The sequence below is a fragment of the Plodia interpunctella genome, chromosome 24 (assembly GCF_027563975.2).
Source record: "Plodia interpunctella isolate USDA-ARS_2022_Savannah chromosome 24, ilPloInte3.2, whole genome shotgun sequence".
In the NCBI taxonomy this organism is placed as follows: domain Eukaryota; kingdom Metazoa; phylum Arthropoda; class Insecta; order Lepidoptera; family Pyralidae; genus Plodia; species Plodia interpunctella.
In genome coordinates this window covers 2,960,863-2,978,239 of record NC_071317.1, presented here as the reverse complement: position 1 = coordinate 2,978,239, position 17,377 = coordinate 2,960,863, and the positions used below count along the sequence as shown (strand labels likewise).

General features: G+C 33.4%; 2 protein-coding genes across 3 annotated transcripts in view; both read left to right on the top strand.

Moving 5' to 3' along the window:
• The first annotated feature begins 5,744 nt into the window (after nt 1-5,744).
• LOC128680329 (glutathione S-transferase 2-like) lies at nt 5,745-6,932 on the top strand. The gene has a single exon (XM_053763395.2). It carries the CDS (start codon nt 5,809-5,811, stop codon nt 6,421-6,423), a length of 615 nt encoding a protein of 204 aa, XP_053619370.1. The 5' UTR covers nt 5,745-5,808; the 3' UTR covers nt 6,424-6,932.
• A 1,354-nt stretch (nt 6,933-8,286) lies between these two features.
• The window catches only part of Gyc88E (Guanylyl cyclase at 88E), a 55,716-nt gene continuing 46,625 nt past the window's right edge, over nt 8,287-17,377 (top strand). For both annotated transcript variants that reach the window (XM_053763386.1, XM_053763384.1), the window contains exon 1: nt 8,287-8,546. The gene's annotated coding sequence lies outside the window, so the exon portion shown is untranslated. The remainder of the gene's footprint in view (nt 8,547-17,377) is intronic.

Below are 17,377 nucleotides of genomic sequence, written 5' to 3'. Positions count from 1 at the left end.
GTTTGATGTTTGAAAAACATGTAGGTTAAGTAAATACAAAGGTCAGAAATAGGTTTACTTATCACTTTGTTTAAATAAGTAAAAGCAGAAAAAAATAATGATTTTAAGAAAATTTCCCAGCACCAATTCAGCGCTATACAGAATAACTAATTTTTTTGGGGGAATACCCGTGTTCAATTACAAACTTTTGCCATTTTGAGCGATATCAAATTCGAGTGTAGACGACTGACTTCTCGAAACTTACTGTTTTCTTGTCTTTGACATGCCTATTATTTTTCTTTAGACAGTTTTTCAGAAACGACCCCATTTTGTTCACTCAATTATTATATCTGAACAAAATGGCTGCTCATTCTGTTTTTAAATAGGACCCATGTGAATTGTCGCAGTTGTTGTTTAAAAATTTTATATTGTTTTCAAACTTTGTTTGAGTTTTTGTTATTTGAAGCGTGAATTTTTTTCAATATTCTACTACAAATTATGTACTTAAAGCCTTTTTGTTACTTAAGTGTAATAGTTTTTAAAGTTGCTTAAACTTTTAATGACTATGTACGAGTAGCTACTTAAAACAAAAATATTTTTCTACATTTTCCAAACAAAAGCAACTAATAATATATTCGGGACTAAGCACGAACTTTTTTGTTATATTTTCTATTTCAAAGCGCGAAAGTTTTAAACCCTGGAAAAACATTTAATTAATCCCACTTTTTTCAACTAGTAAAGTGAGATGCAGTGGTGGTTATGACACCCGCCTGTCGATCGAAAGGTCCCAGGTTCGAATCCTATTCGTACCACATGAGTTTTTGTTCTAATTCCAATTCATTGACTCAACTCATGTATAGTAGTTTTCATCGAGCACCACTTGCTTCCGGTGAAGGAAAACATCGTGAGGAAACCTGCACACTGGTTGATTCTTATTAATTTGTGTGTGAAATGGAGAAGGCAATGGCATACCACTCCATTAATAATGCCAAGAAAGTTTTTGTGTGTGTTTTATTCCACGTAATAACCACGACCCTGCCATGAGGAATACAACTATGTAGAAGAAAATGAGATACTTTTTATTATTTCAAACAGCTGTGACGTCAACATTTTGGAATTTAATGGCAATCCTTATTAGGATTGCCATACTTGGATCAGAACAAAAATAGTAAATATTCATAAAACTGACGAATTAAAGTGTAATTTAACTTGATTGATTTAAATGCCTTTATGCATTTTATTTTTTACCCAGTCAATACTGGAAACTGTATAACATCTCAGTATGGCGGTCACGCAGCGTGCCATTTAACCGAGATTGACTTCTCTTGTCGGCGGTGAGCAATGGTGGTGAGTTTTGCATTTTGCTGTGACTGCGGTAAGTTTGAATTTGTTATTTTTTTAAATTCTATTTCGAATTTTCAACAGTCTAAAAAAAGGAGCATATTCTCAATTCGTCGTGATCTTTTATTTTGTCTATCTTTATAAATAAAAATAAGGGAATATTACTATATTATATTAGGTCCTTACATTTGAAATTGGCGTTTGGTATAGGAGGAACAAAAAGTCGAATATTTTTTAATATAATATATTTATTTTATCAAAGTAAGAACCATTATTATCTATGCACTTTTGCCATCTCATAGGTAGCTCATTGATCCCTTTACTAAAAAACCATTCGGATGGGAATCAATAAATTCTTTTCCCTTGAAAGAAATTTCATCATTTAAAAAAAAAAACAAATGAATGACGGTTAACGAAACACAAATACATGTGTTGTGGAGAAATTTGTGATTAAAGTGGCCAGTACAACAACACGCCAATTTCATATGTAAGGACCTAATAATATCACTTCTTTTTACTGGGAGAAATATAATATTTATTATCTGTTACAGATAAACAATTTATTTTTAATTTCATACTAGCGGCTTGCCCCGGCTTCCCTCGGTTAATAAAAACTAGCCTATGAAAAGTATCACTCCTGAAGGTTTCGCTTATCTCTGTGCAAAATTTCATCAAAATCGACGTAGTAGTTTTTGAGTTTATTCATTGCAAACAAAAATACAAATCATTCCTCTTTGTAGTATTAGTATGGACTAGTATAGTAGTAGTATGGATATGGATAAATCATTGCATGATGAGCCAATCAAATGCTGTGTCAAAAGTTTTGTCAGATCTTTTGCAGCCAAGCTGAGTCAAATTGTGTTTAAAATTCAACGCGCGTGTGACACGTGGTGCTTACGTGCATACGAGACCATTTTAAAAGCTTTTATTTAACTTCAATTGCTTTGCATTGTATGCATGTATGTATGTTCCATCTATTCACGTATAAAAAATATGGATAGTACAAAAAAGCTGAAGAATTTGATTTATTTACGAAAGTTTTATAAATTCGTATTGATATAATTTTTATGAATGTGAAATCTCTGGTGGCATTTCTAGGTTTAAATATTTTTTGCCTAACTTCAAAGCATTCGTAGTCGCACCTTCGTCATGGTCACCCTCCAACCACGAACCGTATAAATTAACAACTGTACACTGTTTTTCCCGCCATTTTGAAACCTTATCGCTGTAATATTTAAATCGTTTTATCGATATTAAGGGACTTAAAAACTAATTCTTTTATTTCAATGCAGGCTTTTATTTAAAAATTCAATACTATGGTGCATATTATAATGTTATGATTAATACTAAGATTTTACAATTTGTAACCAAATTTAATGATATCCAAAAACTGAACGTTAATCCTAACGTACATGGTTGAAAGATATTATTGTTTTAATTTAAGATTGTGAGGACTTAAAAAAATTGTTAGTAGTTAAAAAAATATATATACCTAAGTGTAAAAATAATCGCAGGTGTGCGTGTTCCTTACAGATAATATTAAGGAAGTCGTTACCCATTACGTTATGTTATCTTTGCTTCAGTCAATACAAAAGGTAATCGTGAAGGTAATCGTGTGTGTATGGTAGATATAACTTATTATTGTTATCGTATTAATATACGAAAAATATATCTATAAATATAGCGATTGTTTCTATTTTAATCATGGTCTACCAATTATATATTTTTAATCTCAATATGTTGTGTTTATTTCTTAAATTTATTTGTGACTTGAAAAAATTGAATTGGTTCTCAATTCGTCGCGAATTTTTAAATATGTTATTAGATAATGCAAAGACGGCTGGACCGATTTAAGAAAAATTTTTTTTGTGTTGTATTTACTAACTCAACCTGTATGATTTGTCCATGTATATTTATTTATTTAAACCTTAATATAATAAAAACAATGTATCGTAATTATATTATTTTATTATTACGTGAACAGTTAATATGCTTGTTCTGTAATTAGTTGCAATATACAGTCATTTAGTAAATACCTAGTTAACTACATGTCAAGTTACAATGTATGGATGGTATTATGCAGTGTTAAATAATTGCGAATTCCGTATAACTAGAATAGCCATTCCAAATTCTCCCATTGATGTGTATTCACAAACTGTATTCAAACATCTCACAAAATTTGAGGAGTAAAGGTTAATTTAACACCTTATGTATGACTTCGTGTAGCATTTGGTTCAGCGGTTGCCATAAAATACTAAGTATGAACGGACTTCCACATTTACTATAATGATGAAGTACGGAAAGAATTTCGGTGTTGCCAATGTACCGATGTACATTTATTAAAATTACACAACTATATCACAATTAACGCTGACATACACCGATTGCGTATACATAAATTTTCAGCATATATAAATAACAATTTCTACATATACGCATTTGGTGTGCACCGACCCTTAGCCTACAGTTACACCTCTAGTCTTGGTTGTCAGCTTAACCTAGTTAACTTAATTGAATTCTACAAATCACTGCCGACGTCATTTTACTAACAATTCTTTTTATTCACTCTCTTAATCAATTCCGTTTTTTGGCGTTTTGCTCTCTTTCTTGCGGCTGATTACGGTGGCCGACGAACCGTGATAATGTCATTAAATAAACGTTGTTTTTAAGTAATTAATTTGTACTAGCTGTTATGATTAAAGGCTTACCCCTCGGGAAACATTTTTAGAGACATACTGTTAGTGAATAAATTATATTAATTTTATAAAATAACATTTTTCCTTGCTTACAATTTTGACATAAATATTTCGACGACATTCGTAGCTTAGTGATTACGGTACGCTATCTATAGGTCATGGGTTTGATTCCCAGAGCGGGCAGATATTGATATAACAAATATTTATCAGCGATGAAGTTATACAAACTTAGTGCTTAGTCCATTAAATCTTGTCAATTTTTTATTATTTTTTAGTTAATTTAAAAAAAAAACAAGCTTCACAATATTGCTCAAGAAGCGAATTGCATAACATTGTGTATTCATTGAGCAATAATATAATTTTGTTATTACCGTATTGAATAAACACCTAATTTTTTTATCTTGTTGATAGGTAATACAAAGACGGCTGGACCGATTTAAGAATAAAATTTTTTTGTGTTGTATTTACTAACTCAACCTGTATGAGATTTGTCCATGTATATTTATTTATTTAAACCTTAATATAATAAAAACAGTGTATCGTAATTACATATTATTACGTGAACAGTTAATATGTTTGTTCTGTAATTAGTTGCAATATACAGTCATTTAGTAGATATCTAGTTAACTACATGTCAAGTTACAATGTATGGATGGTATTATGCAGTGTTAAATAATTGCGAATTCCGTATAACTAGAATAGCCATTCCAAATTCTCCCATTGATGTGTATTCACAAACTGTATTCAAACATCTCACAAAATTTGAGGAGTAAAGGTTAATTTAACACCTTATGTATGACTTCGTGTAGCATTTGGTTCAGCGGTTGCCATAAAATACTAAGTATGAACGGACTTCCACATTTATTATAATGATGAAGTACGGAAAGAATTTCGGTGTTGCCAACGTACACGATGTACATTTATTAAAATTACACAACTATATCACAATTAACGCTGACATACACCGATTGCGTATACATAAATTTTCAGCATATATAAATAACAATTTCTACATATACGCATTTGGTGTGCACCAACCCTTAGCCTACAGTTACACCTCTAGTCTTGGTTGTCAGCTTAACCTAGTTAACTTAATTGAATTCTACAAATCACTGCCGACGTCATTTTACTAACAATTCTTTTTGTTCACTCTCTTAGTCAATTCCGTTTTTTGGCGTTTTGCTCTCTTTCTTGCGGCTGATTACGGTGGCCGACGAACCGTGATAATGTCATTAAATAAACGTTGTTTTTAAGTAATTAATTTGTACTAGCTGTTATGATTAAAGGCTTTCCCCTCGGGAAACATTTTTAGAGACATACTGTTAGTGAATAAATTATATTAATTTTATAAAATAACATTTTTCCTTGCTTACAATTTTGACATAAATATTTCGACGACATTCGTAGCTTAGTGATTACGGTACGCTATCTATAGGTCATGGGTTTGATTCCCAGAGCGGGCAGATATTTATATAACAAATATTTATCAGCGATGAAATTATACAAACTTAGTGCTTAGTCCATTAAATCTTGTCAATTTTTTATTATTTTTTAGTTAATTTAAAAAAAACAAGCTTCACAATATTGCTCAAGAAGCGAATTGCATAACATTGTGAATTCATTGAGCAATAATATAATTTTGTTATTACCGTATTGAATAAACACCTATATTTTTTATCTTGTTGCGAGGGGTATCCGTGTATATAAAGAGATCGAGTGTTTACAACCGTCACAAATTCGTTAGCAGTGACAATTTACAATACGCACACGTTTTCTAAAAAAAGTGATAGTCATGCCTAAAGTTGAGTTTTACTATTTTCAAGCGAAGGCCCTAGGGGAAGGCGCCAGGATGCTCCTCGCTTACGGGGGACAAGAGTTCAAAGACATCAGGATCCCAGACAACGACTGGCCTCAATTCAAACCCAAGACTCCATACGGCATGATGCCGTACATGATAATCGATGGAAAAATATACACTCAGTGCACCGCCATGTGTCGATACCTGGGGAGAAAGTATGGCCTTTCAGGCGCTGACATTGAAGAGGACTTCGAAATTGATCAGATTGTGGAGCTGATCCAGGATATAAGGGCAAAGGGAACTCATGTGAGGAACGAGGAAAACCCAGAAGTTAAGGCTAAAAGACATGCGGAGTATACTAAAGATCAGTATCCATTACTTCTGAAGAAGTTAGATGATGGTATTAGAAATAACAATGGTTATCTTGTGGCTGGTAAATTGACATGGGCTGACTTCTTCTTCGCGGGCATTTACGACTTCCTTAAGGGCATCATGGAAGCTCCTCAACTGGATGAGAAATACCCCAGCTTTAAGAAGCTTCAACAGACTGTAGTTAACCTTCCTGGAGTCAAGGAGTACGTGGCGAAAGCACCCCATTGTGATGAGTGAAAATGTTCTTTAGTCTAAGTCAATAAAAGTCTAGGTCAGGTCATAAAAGCGAGGTTTGTTTGATGAAACAGATGTGTAAGTGAAGAAAGATGATTTGTTGTATGTGTATATAGGTATATATACTTTATGGTATTTAAAAAATATGTTAAGTTGACGTAAATTGTATTTTCTTCCAATTCAATTCACAAATATCATTAGAGTCAGAGCCACAAAAGAACTCCCTGGATGCGTCGCTACAGTCACTGATAATAACAACGTGGCCGAGCTGTTATTGATAGTTCAATTCCAGACCCAAGACACCTCTGAAGGATACCCTATCGCATGTTTACACACTAGTGAACTAAATAATCTATCAGTGTGTAAATTTCACGATTCATCGGAAGAAAGAGTTGGCCTATGAAAATATAAAGCTATACAAACTCATGTGGCATGTGTATAGTTCATTTTTCTTAAATGTGTTTTTATTATTTTACAGCAATATAAATTAAAATAGACTTTTTAAGAAATTACTTTGTAGTTTTTTTACTTTAGTTTAGAATGTATTGAATTAATATTTTGATTTATTTTTTCAACATAATAGTTAAGTCTGTGAAAAAGACTCGTAAAAAATGGAGCGTAGTCTATTTTTTGTCGCGTCTAAAGTGTGCGCGTCGACTTACGAACGTCGCGTGCGTCCAATATTAATTATCTGTGCCAAATATAATTTCAATTGCTAACCGACGACAGTGTGAGGCCATGTACGGAGCTCGGCCACCTTAGTATTGTTAACCCACTTTGCTTTAAAGGAGGGTTCACTAAAGTTAGTTACGTCCATTTTATTCATAAAAACATTGTGTGACAGTGAAGAAAAAATCTTCTCTTTCACACTAATGTGTCTTATTAAACAGATAATGATATCTGTTTAATAAGACACATATTATATAGATATAAAACTCTTCCGTTACTGAGTGACGACTGAAAAACAACGCACAGCCGAAACTACCGAGCATAGAAATTTGGTGTGTAGGTTCCAAGGATAGTGTAAAGGAGCACTATAAATAAATAGATCAGGACAAATCACACAGATTGAACTAGTAAATAATAAACAAGTTACTTGCCTTTAGACGACTTAATTAAAATCTGACACAAGTGTCAAATTTAGCAACAACACACTCAATATCAATAAACAAACTCCTATGAATAGATTGATATGCTGTTGACTGTACCTATGCTTAAAACAGATCATGAATACAGTATGACACAGATTCCACAACATTATATGTAGCTCTCATTATTGACATCACAACAATTGACTTGATAGGCTTATCTGATTTAAATAGTTGTATTTAGTTATCACATGTTTCATAATCTCTCTAAAATTAATGAAAATAAAATCATGTTTATTTCAGATTAGCTTCGCCCCGGGGCTTCGCTCCCGTGAGAATTTCGGGATAAAACGTATCCAATGTTTTATTCCAGGTTATTTTCTAACCGCGTACTAAATTTCATAACAATCGGTCCAGTAGATAATGCGTGAAGAGGTAACAAACAAACATACAAACAAACTTACGTATTAAAATAATAAAATTGAAAATATTGTTATTTATTAAATTAAAATACAGTAAAATAATATTAAAATCACATATTCTAGTTTAGGAAATATTTTGCGGTCACCCTTATTTCACCAAGGACACAATATACAGACGGCCACTTATCAGGAAGTGTTAAACGAATGACCTTCATAATCGCGACGTCACAAAGGCATTTATTCTCTTGGTAATTTGCACAAATACGAAACGGTCGCAATCCACTTTTCCCGCTGACTGTACCGCGCCTGCGAACGCGACATCCAGATGCGAACCCGAATTTAATTCAGTCGAGCAGTAGCCTTTAAACACGCAGGTCTGTTGCCGCCCTTATGTCACGCCCATACTGGCAGGATACGCGTTCGAAAAATTCAAATTTGATGTTAACATACGAAAATATTAATAATCTATTTTAGATCCGAAAAATAAAGTGTTGCCATTAAAAAAATTGATGTTCAAAGTGTAAAATGTTTATGTCAGTGTTTTGTTTGTGAGTGTTCGGAAAGTTCGCTTTTTATTTCCGGTAACGGCGTGATTTTATTGGCGGCAAGAAATAAGGTGAGTTTGGTACCAACTTTTCTTTTTCTTTTTTTGAGTGAAAACGTATGGTAAAAGCGCCCTCGCAACGAAATATTTTTTTAAAATACAAAAGTTTATAAGTAGTATAAACTACTTATATAAATATATATTAAAACCAATAAACAAATTGATAAAAGGATTAAAATGTTACATAATCTATATCGTACCGAGGATTTTTTTTTATAAATTGGCATAATTTTGTCTACATTCTCTGTATATGGTACTGAACAAATTTTCGTATGGGAGCAACCCCAAAATAAAAATCTGCTGTTTCATATAACATAATAAAAAATGTATGGATCATATCAATTTTTGTATTTATATACCAATATTTTAGTTTTGTATGATTTCATGGCACAAGCACCTGTTGCTTTATTTTTCTTTATGACTAGCGCCCCGCCTCGGCTTCGTACAGATGCAATGTTATGCATGCTACATAGATTGCGCTATGCATGCGACATTGCGCTTGAATAATTCTATCTATTAAAAAATCCCGTATCAAAATCCATTGCGTAATATTAAAGATCTAAACATCCCGAATTTATTTTATACTATGTAATGAAATGATTATGTACTTAAGTAGATATATATTTATATTTGTACATACTGTACAATAATGTTTGTTTTGTCATTCCTCACAACGTAGTTCCACATTTCCTTTACAATCAAAACGGTTGTTAAAAAAGAATTGTAAACTTAATGTGACAACCCTATATGGACGTCACGTACTCTCATCGCTCTCTGCCACGACAGTTTGACAAGGTCAAGTGCAATGTAGTACCAACCTTATGGAATAGCTTCAATATATGTACGTACGTACATCCATAACTAATAAAAATTGTTAATGGCTGCATCAGAAATGTGTTTTAAAATTTCGTACTTTCGAAACTGGCAGAATAGATTTTTTTTAAATAGAGTTTTTCAAATTATTACTTGTTCTATAAAGAAAATAATTTTATCACTAACTTCATACATCTTTGTAGTTAGTTTTTTTTAATATTCAGGAATAATAAACAATTACATTATAAAGTTAACAAAAAGGTGGATTTAAACTAAAAAGTGTCGTACGTCCTTATTTTTTACATAAAACTTATCAAAAACAGCCTTAAGCAAGACAATTATAAGATATCAATGCAACAGTAACATAATAGAGGTGATTATGTAATGAATTTGCGTAGGTGATGTGTTGTTAACTGTAAAATTTAAACTAAATTCTAGCAAACTCCACTCTGCGGTTAAGGCTTTCTTATAATGACAAACATACTTTCGCATTTCCAAGGCGCTTTATAACTACATAAAAATAAATGATATGATCACCCATACATTTCTTGTTTCCTTAAATGAATGTTCCTACGTTTAAAAATATATTATTTATGCCACATTTTCCTGAAGTAACGTAATGAGTAAAAACATTCTAGACCCCGCTTTTGAATAAAATAGATGCGGCATGGTGTATAAATGCACGCTTATATACGAAATGCACGCTTTATCTACTCACGACATCTACCAGTACACAGGTGACTCTCACACACTACAATAAATCAATTTGAAATTTTACGAATTCGGATTTTAATTACGTGAGTAGGTACTTATTACTAATATAATAATTGTGTACTAAGCAATACGTTTTCCTGGAGTAACATTATGTATAAGTACAGGAAATAAATAATAATAAAAAATCTTGAATTGTACATAGGAAACATACTTTTTTTTTTCATAACTTTCGACGCTACTCATAACGTGCCAATGTACCATCTGATTGCTAAAAAAATTACAATTTATCCAGCATGCGGCTGTGTTAACGGTGAATTTGCAATAAATTATTTTGGCTTGATGAGATGTTTATTGTACTAAGACTGTCTGAATTTCCTGTATAAGGTTTTGTACCAAGTAAACAAATAACCCTTTTATCTGGATTTGTACCTTGATTTGTAAACAAAGGACAACGCATAAATATAATACAATGTAGTATATGTAGGAAAATTAAATTCGGACATCAAACACAACGGCTGTCGTCCATAACGTATGCAGGATTTAATGAATGACGTCCGAGTGAACATCAAAATATATATCCCTTTAATTCTGATGACGAGTTAAACGTATCAACACGTTGAGATATATGTAGCCAAATATGGTGATGTGTCAATGAATGTCGAAGTTTTACAATAAAAAAATTAATAGGTACTGTAATAATCAGTGTTAATGCATGAATGTCAAACTAGCAAACTTGCGATAACCAATCTTATCTTAACATAACGTGTTACCTCTTTCGAAGAAACATACTTATACAAACATAAATTCAAAAATCGAACTTATACTTTTTCTACGAATATTTTTTGCTTTCATATCTATCAATTTATTAACCTACATGAAATACAAATATTTATAAAACTTTGGGGAAAGTACTAAAATATGACTTCATTCGTCGATGTAATTTAGTCTAACAGGAATACACAGAATTTGAAATTACGAAATATTAAATTATATTATTATTCTATCCAATTTACATAAATATTAGTTCGGGGAACGAGCGCCGTTGCGTCCATTTGAAACAAAATTGTGAGAGATGTAAATATGGCAACTTTATACTTTCAAATTTTGAAATATTCAACTTTGAAATTAGAATAGGGTTTCAATTCCAATCATTTTAATTTCGTAACGAATCTTTTCATGGGAATATGAGCATTATGGATTTAGTTATGAATTTGGAATATCTTTCTGATTTGAGTTCGAATGGAATGAAGATGAAAACAAATGTAAATGTTTTTGTCACCGTTTTCATTAGGTTACGATGCCCGCCTGTGAAACGAAAGGTCCCAGATTCGAAATCTACTCGTGCTACATGAGTTTGTATACCATTCTGACTCATGTTGTGTTTACTAGTTTTCATCGACCACCAGTTGCATCAGGTGAAGGAAAACATCGTGAGGAAATCTGCACACTGGTTGATTATCAACTTGTGTGTGAAATGGAGAAGGCAAAACACTCCATTAATAGTGCCAATAAAGTCATTATGTGTGTTTCATTCACGTAATGACCACTATCTTCAACCATGAGGAATACGCGACTATGAATAATTTTAAATGTGCCCAGTAATTGTTGCTTTTTAATTATGCCTTGCTTGTTTTCTGTTTAAGTAACTTGATCAGGAAAGGACTTATTTGCGTATTTTAGGCGCCGTAATGCCTGCGGCGCCCCTTTGCATTCAGCACCCAGAGCGATCCTAACGCCGTTGAGTTTAACGCGCTATGGTGGGCATCAATCAATGAATAATATATTTCATTTTGTTAAAGTATACAAAATATGGTGAAAGGTATATTATCTATGACTCTATGATCCTACCACTAAAGTTTACTTTATCATTTAAAGTTATTGAACAAAAACGAGGTAGATTGTTCGCGGAGATCGGACTGTCCAAAATGTCCAATCTAATCCAACTTGTGTCAAGATGTGCCAAATATCAAGGTTTATTATCCCTTAGCCGCCGCGTACGACATCCTCGTTTATGGAGTGGTACACAGGACGGGAGCTACATGATGACCAATACATACTACATGTGAGGACTAATTTATCTTATAACTAATCTATTTTATGACTTTACGTGACTTGACCGACACCTCGGTTTCAAGAACGTTTATTTTACTCATAAAATAAAATACAGTTCATTGAACTGTGAGAAATACATTCATTTTTATTTCCATTCCATTATAACAAAGATATGAGAACTGAAGTAGTCCTTGAGATATTTCTGATAATTGAAAGCATGATTTAGAATTAAATTATATTCAATTTTAACTGACTGCGGGAGACAATTGAGCCCATTGTCTCCCGTTTAACAGTTATTTATTTATTGTGTGGGCGTAAAAGTGGAGGAAGGGATAACTTGTATAAAAGGAAACATACAAGTACAATAATATGTTATTAGCTACATAATAGGTCCCAGGGATACATATCGATTTTCATATTCATAAAAAATTATATTGAGCTATTAGACATAATCATTTATTCCTCCTTAAACCAGGCTTCAAAATGCTGCCAAAGCTGACCCATTTTTAAAGATTTCGACTTAGTGACTTTTGAATTTGTACCGTCCAACGCAAAAAAAAAATTCGCGATCGTCATCATCATAATATCGAGTGTGTTATTGCTAACACTGGTTAATTATATTATTATAATTACCAGTGTTAATTAAGATTTTAGTTACTTTTTTTAATAGAAAATTGCGACGCAGTGATTATTCACTGCGTCGCATAAATAATGTCACATAAATAAATATATTAGGACAAATCACACAGATTGAGCTAGCCCCAAAGTAAGTTCGAGACTTGTGTTATGGGATACTCACTCAACGATACTATATTTTATAACAAATACATATATAGATAAATATCCAAGACCCGGGCCAATCAGGAAAAGATCATTTTCCATCATGACCCGACCGGGGATCGGACCCGGGACCTCTCGGTTCAGTGGGAAGAACCTTACCACTGCGCCACCAAGGTCGTCAAGTGAAGGAATGTATAAGTATGGAAAACTGCAGAGTTCGTTTCAATACAACACGAGAATGATGGTAAAATTAGTACAGTGTCTACACAGTGACAGCTGATTTAATTAATCTTTGAACATATTATTAAATACAAGATTATTCTCGGAAATCAAAGGTCATTGACAGGCACGTCTAATCCGCCATTACCGCCACATCCCGGCCGCAGAGTTCACGAATTGACTGAAACTAAATATGGTGGCAGCTGGGAATTTCATGGAATAACAATCGCGCCAAACAATTTTCACATCGTAATTGTAACATTAATTTTATTTTTATTCATTCAGGTCTAACTTAAAAGTCAATTGAAAGCAAATTATCAATTTATGATTGTTTATACTAACTTAAATTGGAGCATCTACAGAAAAAAACAAAGAAATAATTATAAAAACAACTGTATGTCTATCTGTATATGTATCTATTGGATGTATTCCAATATAAAGGGAAAAATGTTTAGCTATGCCGCTTCGAAGGGACAAACCCAAGAAATGCTGGTTTGATATCGTCAAAGATTATGCGTGTTAATCTGACAACTATGGCTGCCCAAGACCACGCGAAATGGAGAAGAAAAAGTAGGAAAGTGGACCCTGGGCTTCGACACTCAATGGCGACGGAAGAACAGGGAAAATGCTGATATACTGATGTCTAAGCCTTTACTGTAAACTTTTATACGAAAACCTCAGGCTTCAGGGCATCACAGCTAAGAATTCAAGCTGGGAATATGCAAGGAAGACATTACAGGAAGGTCAAGTTCATGGCTTCTCATTCACGGAGAAAACAGCCATTTATCCACTCCCACGCGAAATAAATAACACCAAAGTGCGAATATCCGTGTCCTATAAAATGGACAAGTCTCACACATAACGCTGTTTACTGACAGTGACCATAAACCATAATAGACTACCAATACCAATGCACGACTTCTAAGGATGCTGAAGATTGTGCAAAGTGGAGAAGATAAATAGGAAAGACTATAAATTAAATTAGACTACATAATAGAAATGAAACAGTAAGGACAATGATACTGGACCGGCGGTGACTATTATGCACGATTGTAATGTCTCAAAATCCCATTTTGATAAAATATGACACAGAAATTCGGCTTCTAGCAGTAACGTAAGCTGCGTTTTATCAGATTTTACAGCAAAAAATCGCAGACAACAAAAAACAAGAATGACCACACTTTTTTATCTTCAATTTTTTATGTATATGAAGCTCTTATCACGTCTATTTCAATTGATATCATTCAATTGTTGTTTCACATGTAAGATGGCAGTAACAAATCCAATTTATAAGGGACGGACATCACTACTTTAAGACTCAGACGCAGAAAGTAAACGTTATGTGGAAAAAAGTCTTAACGTACAATGTAATAAGGTTATATGACCTTGTTTCATTGCATTGCACCTGTTATGAAATGTTTACATATACACTAGCTTATGTCCACAGCTTTGCCTGCGTAAATTTCCCGCGGGAACAGTTATTTTTCCGGGATTAAAGGTATTCTATATCCTTCTCGATACTTCAAACTACATGTATGCAAAATTTCAAGAAGATTGGTTGAGCAGACAAAGCGTGAAGAGGTAACAAACAGTTACCTCTTTTATCGTTAGTTAGGATTAAGATTTTTAATTGTTCTATTCTGTCATTGTTTTTTGTGACACAATAGTGTTAAAGGCGAATCTAGGTACCGACATAATTTATTAAAATCAACAGTAATAACATATTTTATTTAATCGTTATCTCGATCTCACTTGTTCAGTACTAATACACAAATAAACAAACAAAAGTTATTAAATCCGTTCCTATTTTAAAACTCAACTTTGTCCAAAGAAAATCTCTTCTCGTAAATCTCTTACACGTATTTGCTCAAGCTAACATCCAATTTTGCGCCGCGTAGCACTGCTACGCACGTAGCATTCCTCTACGAACGGCTACGACGGCTACGAGATGCTACGATAATCAAAGCCGAGAATAGAATGGCCTTATTATTTACTTCCTTCCTAGCAGCTTTTCTGGTTCCCTTTATTTGGCCTACGTCACTAGACGTCCTCCTGTGGTGTAGTGGTTACCACGCCCAACCGCTATCTGGAGGTCTGGGTTCGATTCCCAACGCAGGCAAATATTTGAACTTGTGATCACATTTTTTTGCTGCGTTGATCTTACTCGTATACGATTGGAATCTGTAGTTTGCGGAAAGTAAGCGTTAATTCAGCCCGGGTTACTCGTTACGGATGTAATAATATTATATAATTCCGTACTATTGGAGAAGGAGACGTGGAATCTCCGATTTCGATAACAATGGTAGATATTTGGAAATAAAAAAAATTCGAGCTACAATGCTAGTGTTCGGTGCTATTATTATAAATATTATAAAAACATTTTCGTTAATTTCCCACGGGAACGGTATTTTTTCCGGAATTGAAAGAATTATATAGAATTATAAATATGTCCTTTAGTATATTCGTGAATATAGTATGAAAACGTGGGTTGAAATAGGTAAATAGGTAAAAAATTGCATTTATAATATTTGTTATGATTCCGTTTTTTTTAAATTAAAATTTCTTTAAGTTCGTAATCCACGACAGCCAATTTGTTAAATAATCTTAAGCATATTTAAAACACTCACAAATATACCAACATAGCCGAAGAGCTCGAGCACAATAATAGTCTCAGAGCTCGTGCTCTCGAATCGTGATTCATATTGGAAAAGTTATAACACTGTGTTATTGGTCGAATCACTTTCACTCGGTCGGATAATCCTGCCTAAACCAAAACTCTTTCCGATTGATTTTGAACAGCATGCACTATTTATTGCTATTGGAAAATTGTATGTATATATCTTTACAAATATTATAAATGCAAAAGTAATTTTGTTTTTGGTCGGTTTGTGTTCGGAAGGCAAGTTAAGCCGTTGGTCCCGGTTGTATTTGCAGTCGTAACCTAGCCATAACCCGCCAATCCGCAATAGGCCCTCGTGTTGGGTCATGGCTCATTACTCCTTCTCCATCTATAAGCAAGGCCTGTGCCCCAGCAGCGGGGACGTTTAAATGGCTGTTGATGATGATGTACGTAATAACCAGCAATTTGTATAGAGTTTCTATGACAATCATATCTTTCGACATCACAATTTTGGAGCCGTAAATGTATCGCTAGCAAATAAAAAAATATATGTATATAAAATTTACTAACACTTACACTTACTTTAAAAAACTAAAACCACTTACAAAATTACTTGTAAATTAAAAATATTTATTTTACTAATTTAGAATAATTAATTTGGCTAATTTATTATTTATTTTTTACGTCTGCAACTTGTGTTTAATTTGGTAATGCAAATTAGTCAGGTAATTTAATCAGTTTTGTTTTTAATATTGTAGTTAGAATAACGATGACATTTCAACTTTTTACGAATACACATTATTTTAAGGTTCTTGGCTGGGCGTAATCCTATCCTTAAGACAACTTACCTTCATTTTTTGATTAAACTGGCTGTGGCACCCGTGTGTTTCGAGGGTTCCGTGTATTTCCATTCGTCTGCGGAACCCTAAAAGCCTGAAAAAAATCACAAACTCTTCAACGCAACCCTAGATTGACTGTGAACGAGTGAGATTTCTCAGATCGAATGACCGGCAGCGATTGAATATACAAAGGAATCAATGTCTGCAGACTCAGGCCCTTCTGGACCCTTGTCATGGTTATCACGAACATGATGAACATGATTATCATGGTGCTCATGAACAGAAGGGCCACTAAGTTTATTTCATATATCTTTGTTCCCACCTACTACGAGGTCATTCCAAGAAATAAAACGAACCATACTGTACAAGATTCGAGCTTTAATTTAGACTGCTTTTACAAACATCAATATTATCGATATCGAAAAGTATAAACTAAATATCATCATGATCTACGTAAATAATAAAAAAGCGCCGACTAGTTTAGTAGTAATTAACAATTAGTTCAATTTTTATCGCATAAAGTAAATAGATATACCATTTTAACCACTATATTAAGTAAATATGTTTGCGGCAGACTTTATGGGTATAAAATTGACACTCTGGCAAAATATTTCTACTTAGTCGTGCCAAATCGATACATTTCCTGTTTCTTTCTAAGTCATAAAGCATCGGAGCTCAGAGTCCGCTTCATTACTTGTCTTCTCCACTTCATACGGACTTAGTTGGATGAATTTACTGTTTAATACCCCTCGTGGGGGCAGTAGGCAGTACCTAATATTCTTAAACGACCCCTGTCATACTAAAGC

Bases quoted from the DNA above. Each gene is read 5' to 3' on its own strand.
- LOC128680329 (XM_053763395.2), top strand. From the start codon at position 5,809: ATGCCTAAAGTTGAGTTTTACTATTTTCAAGCGAAGGCCCTAGGGGAA.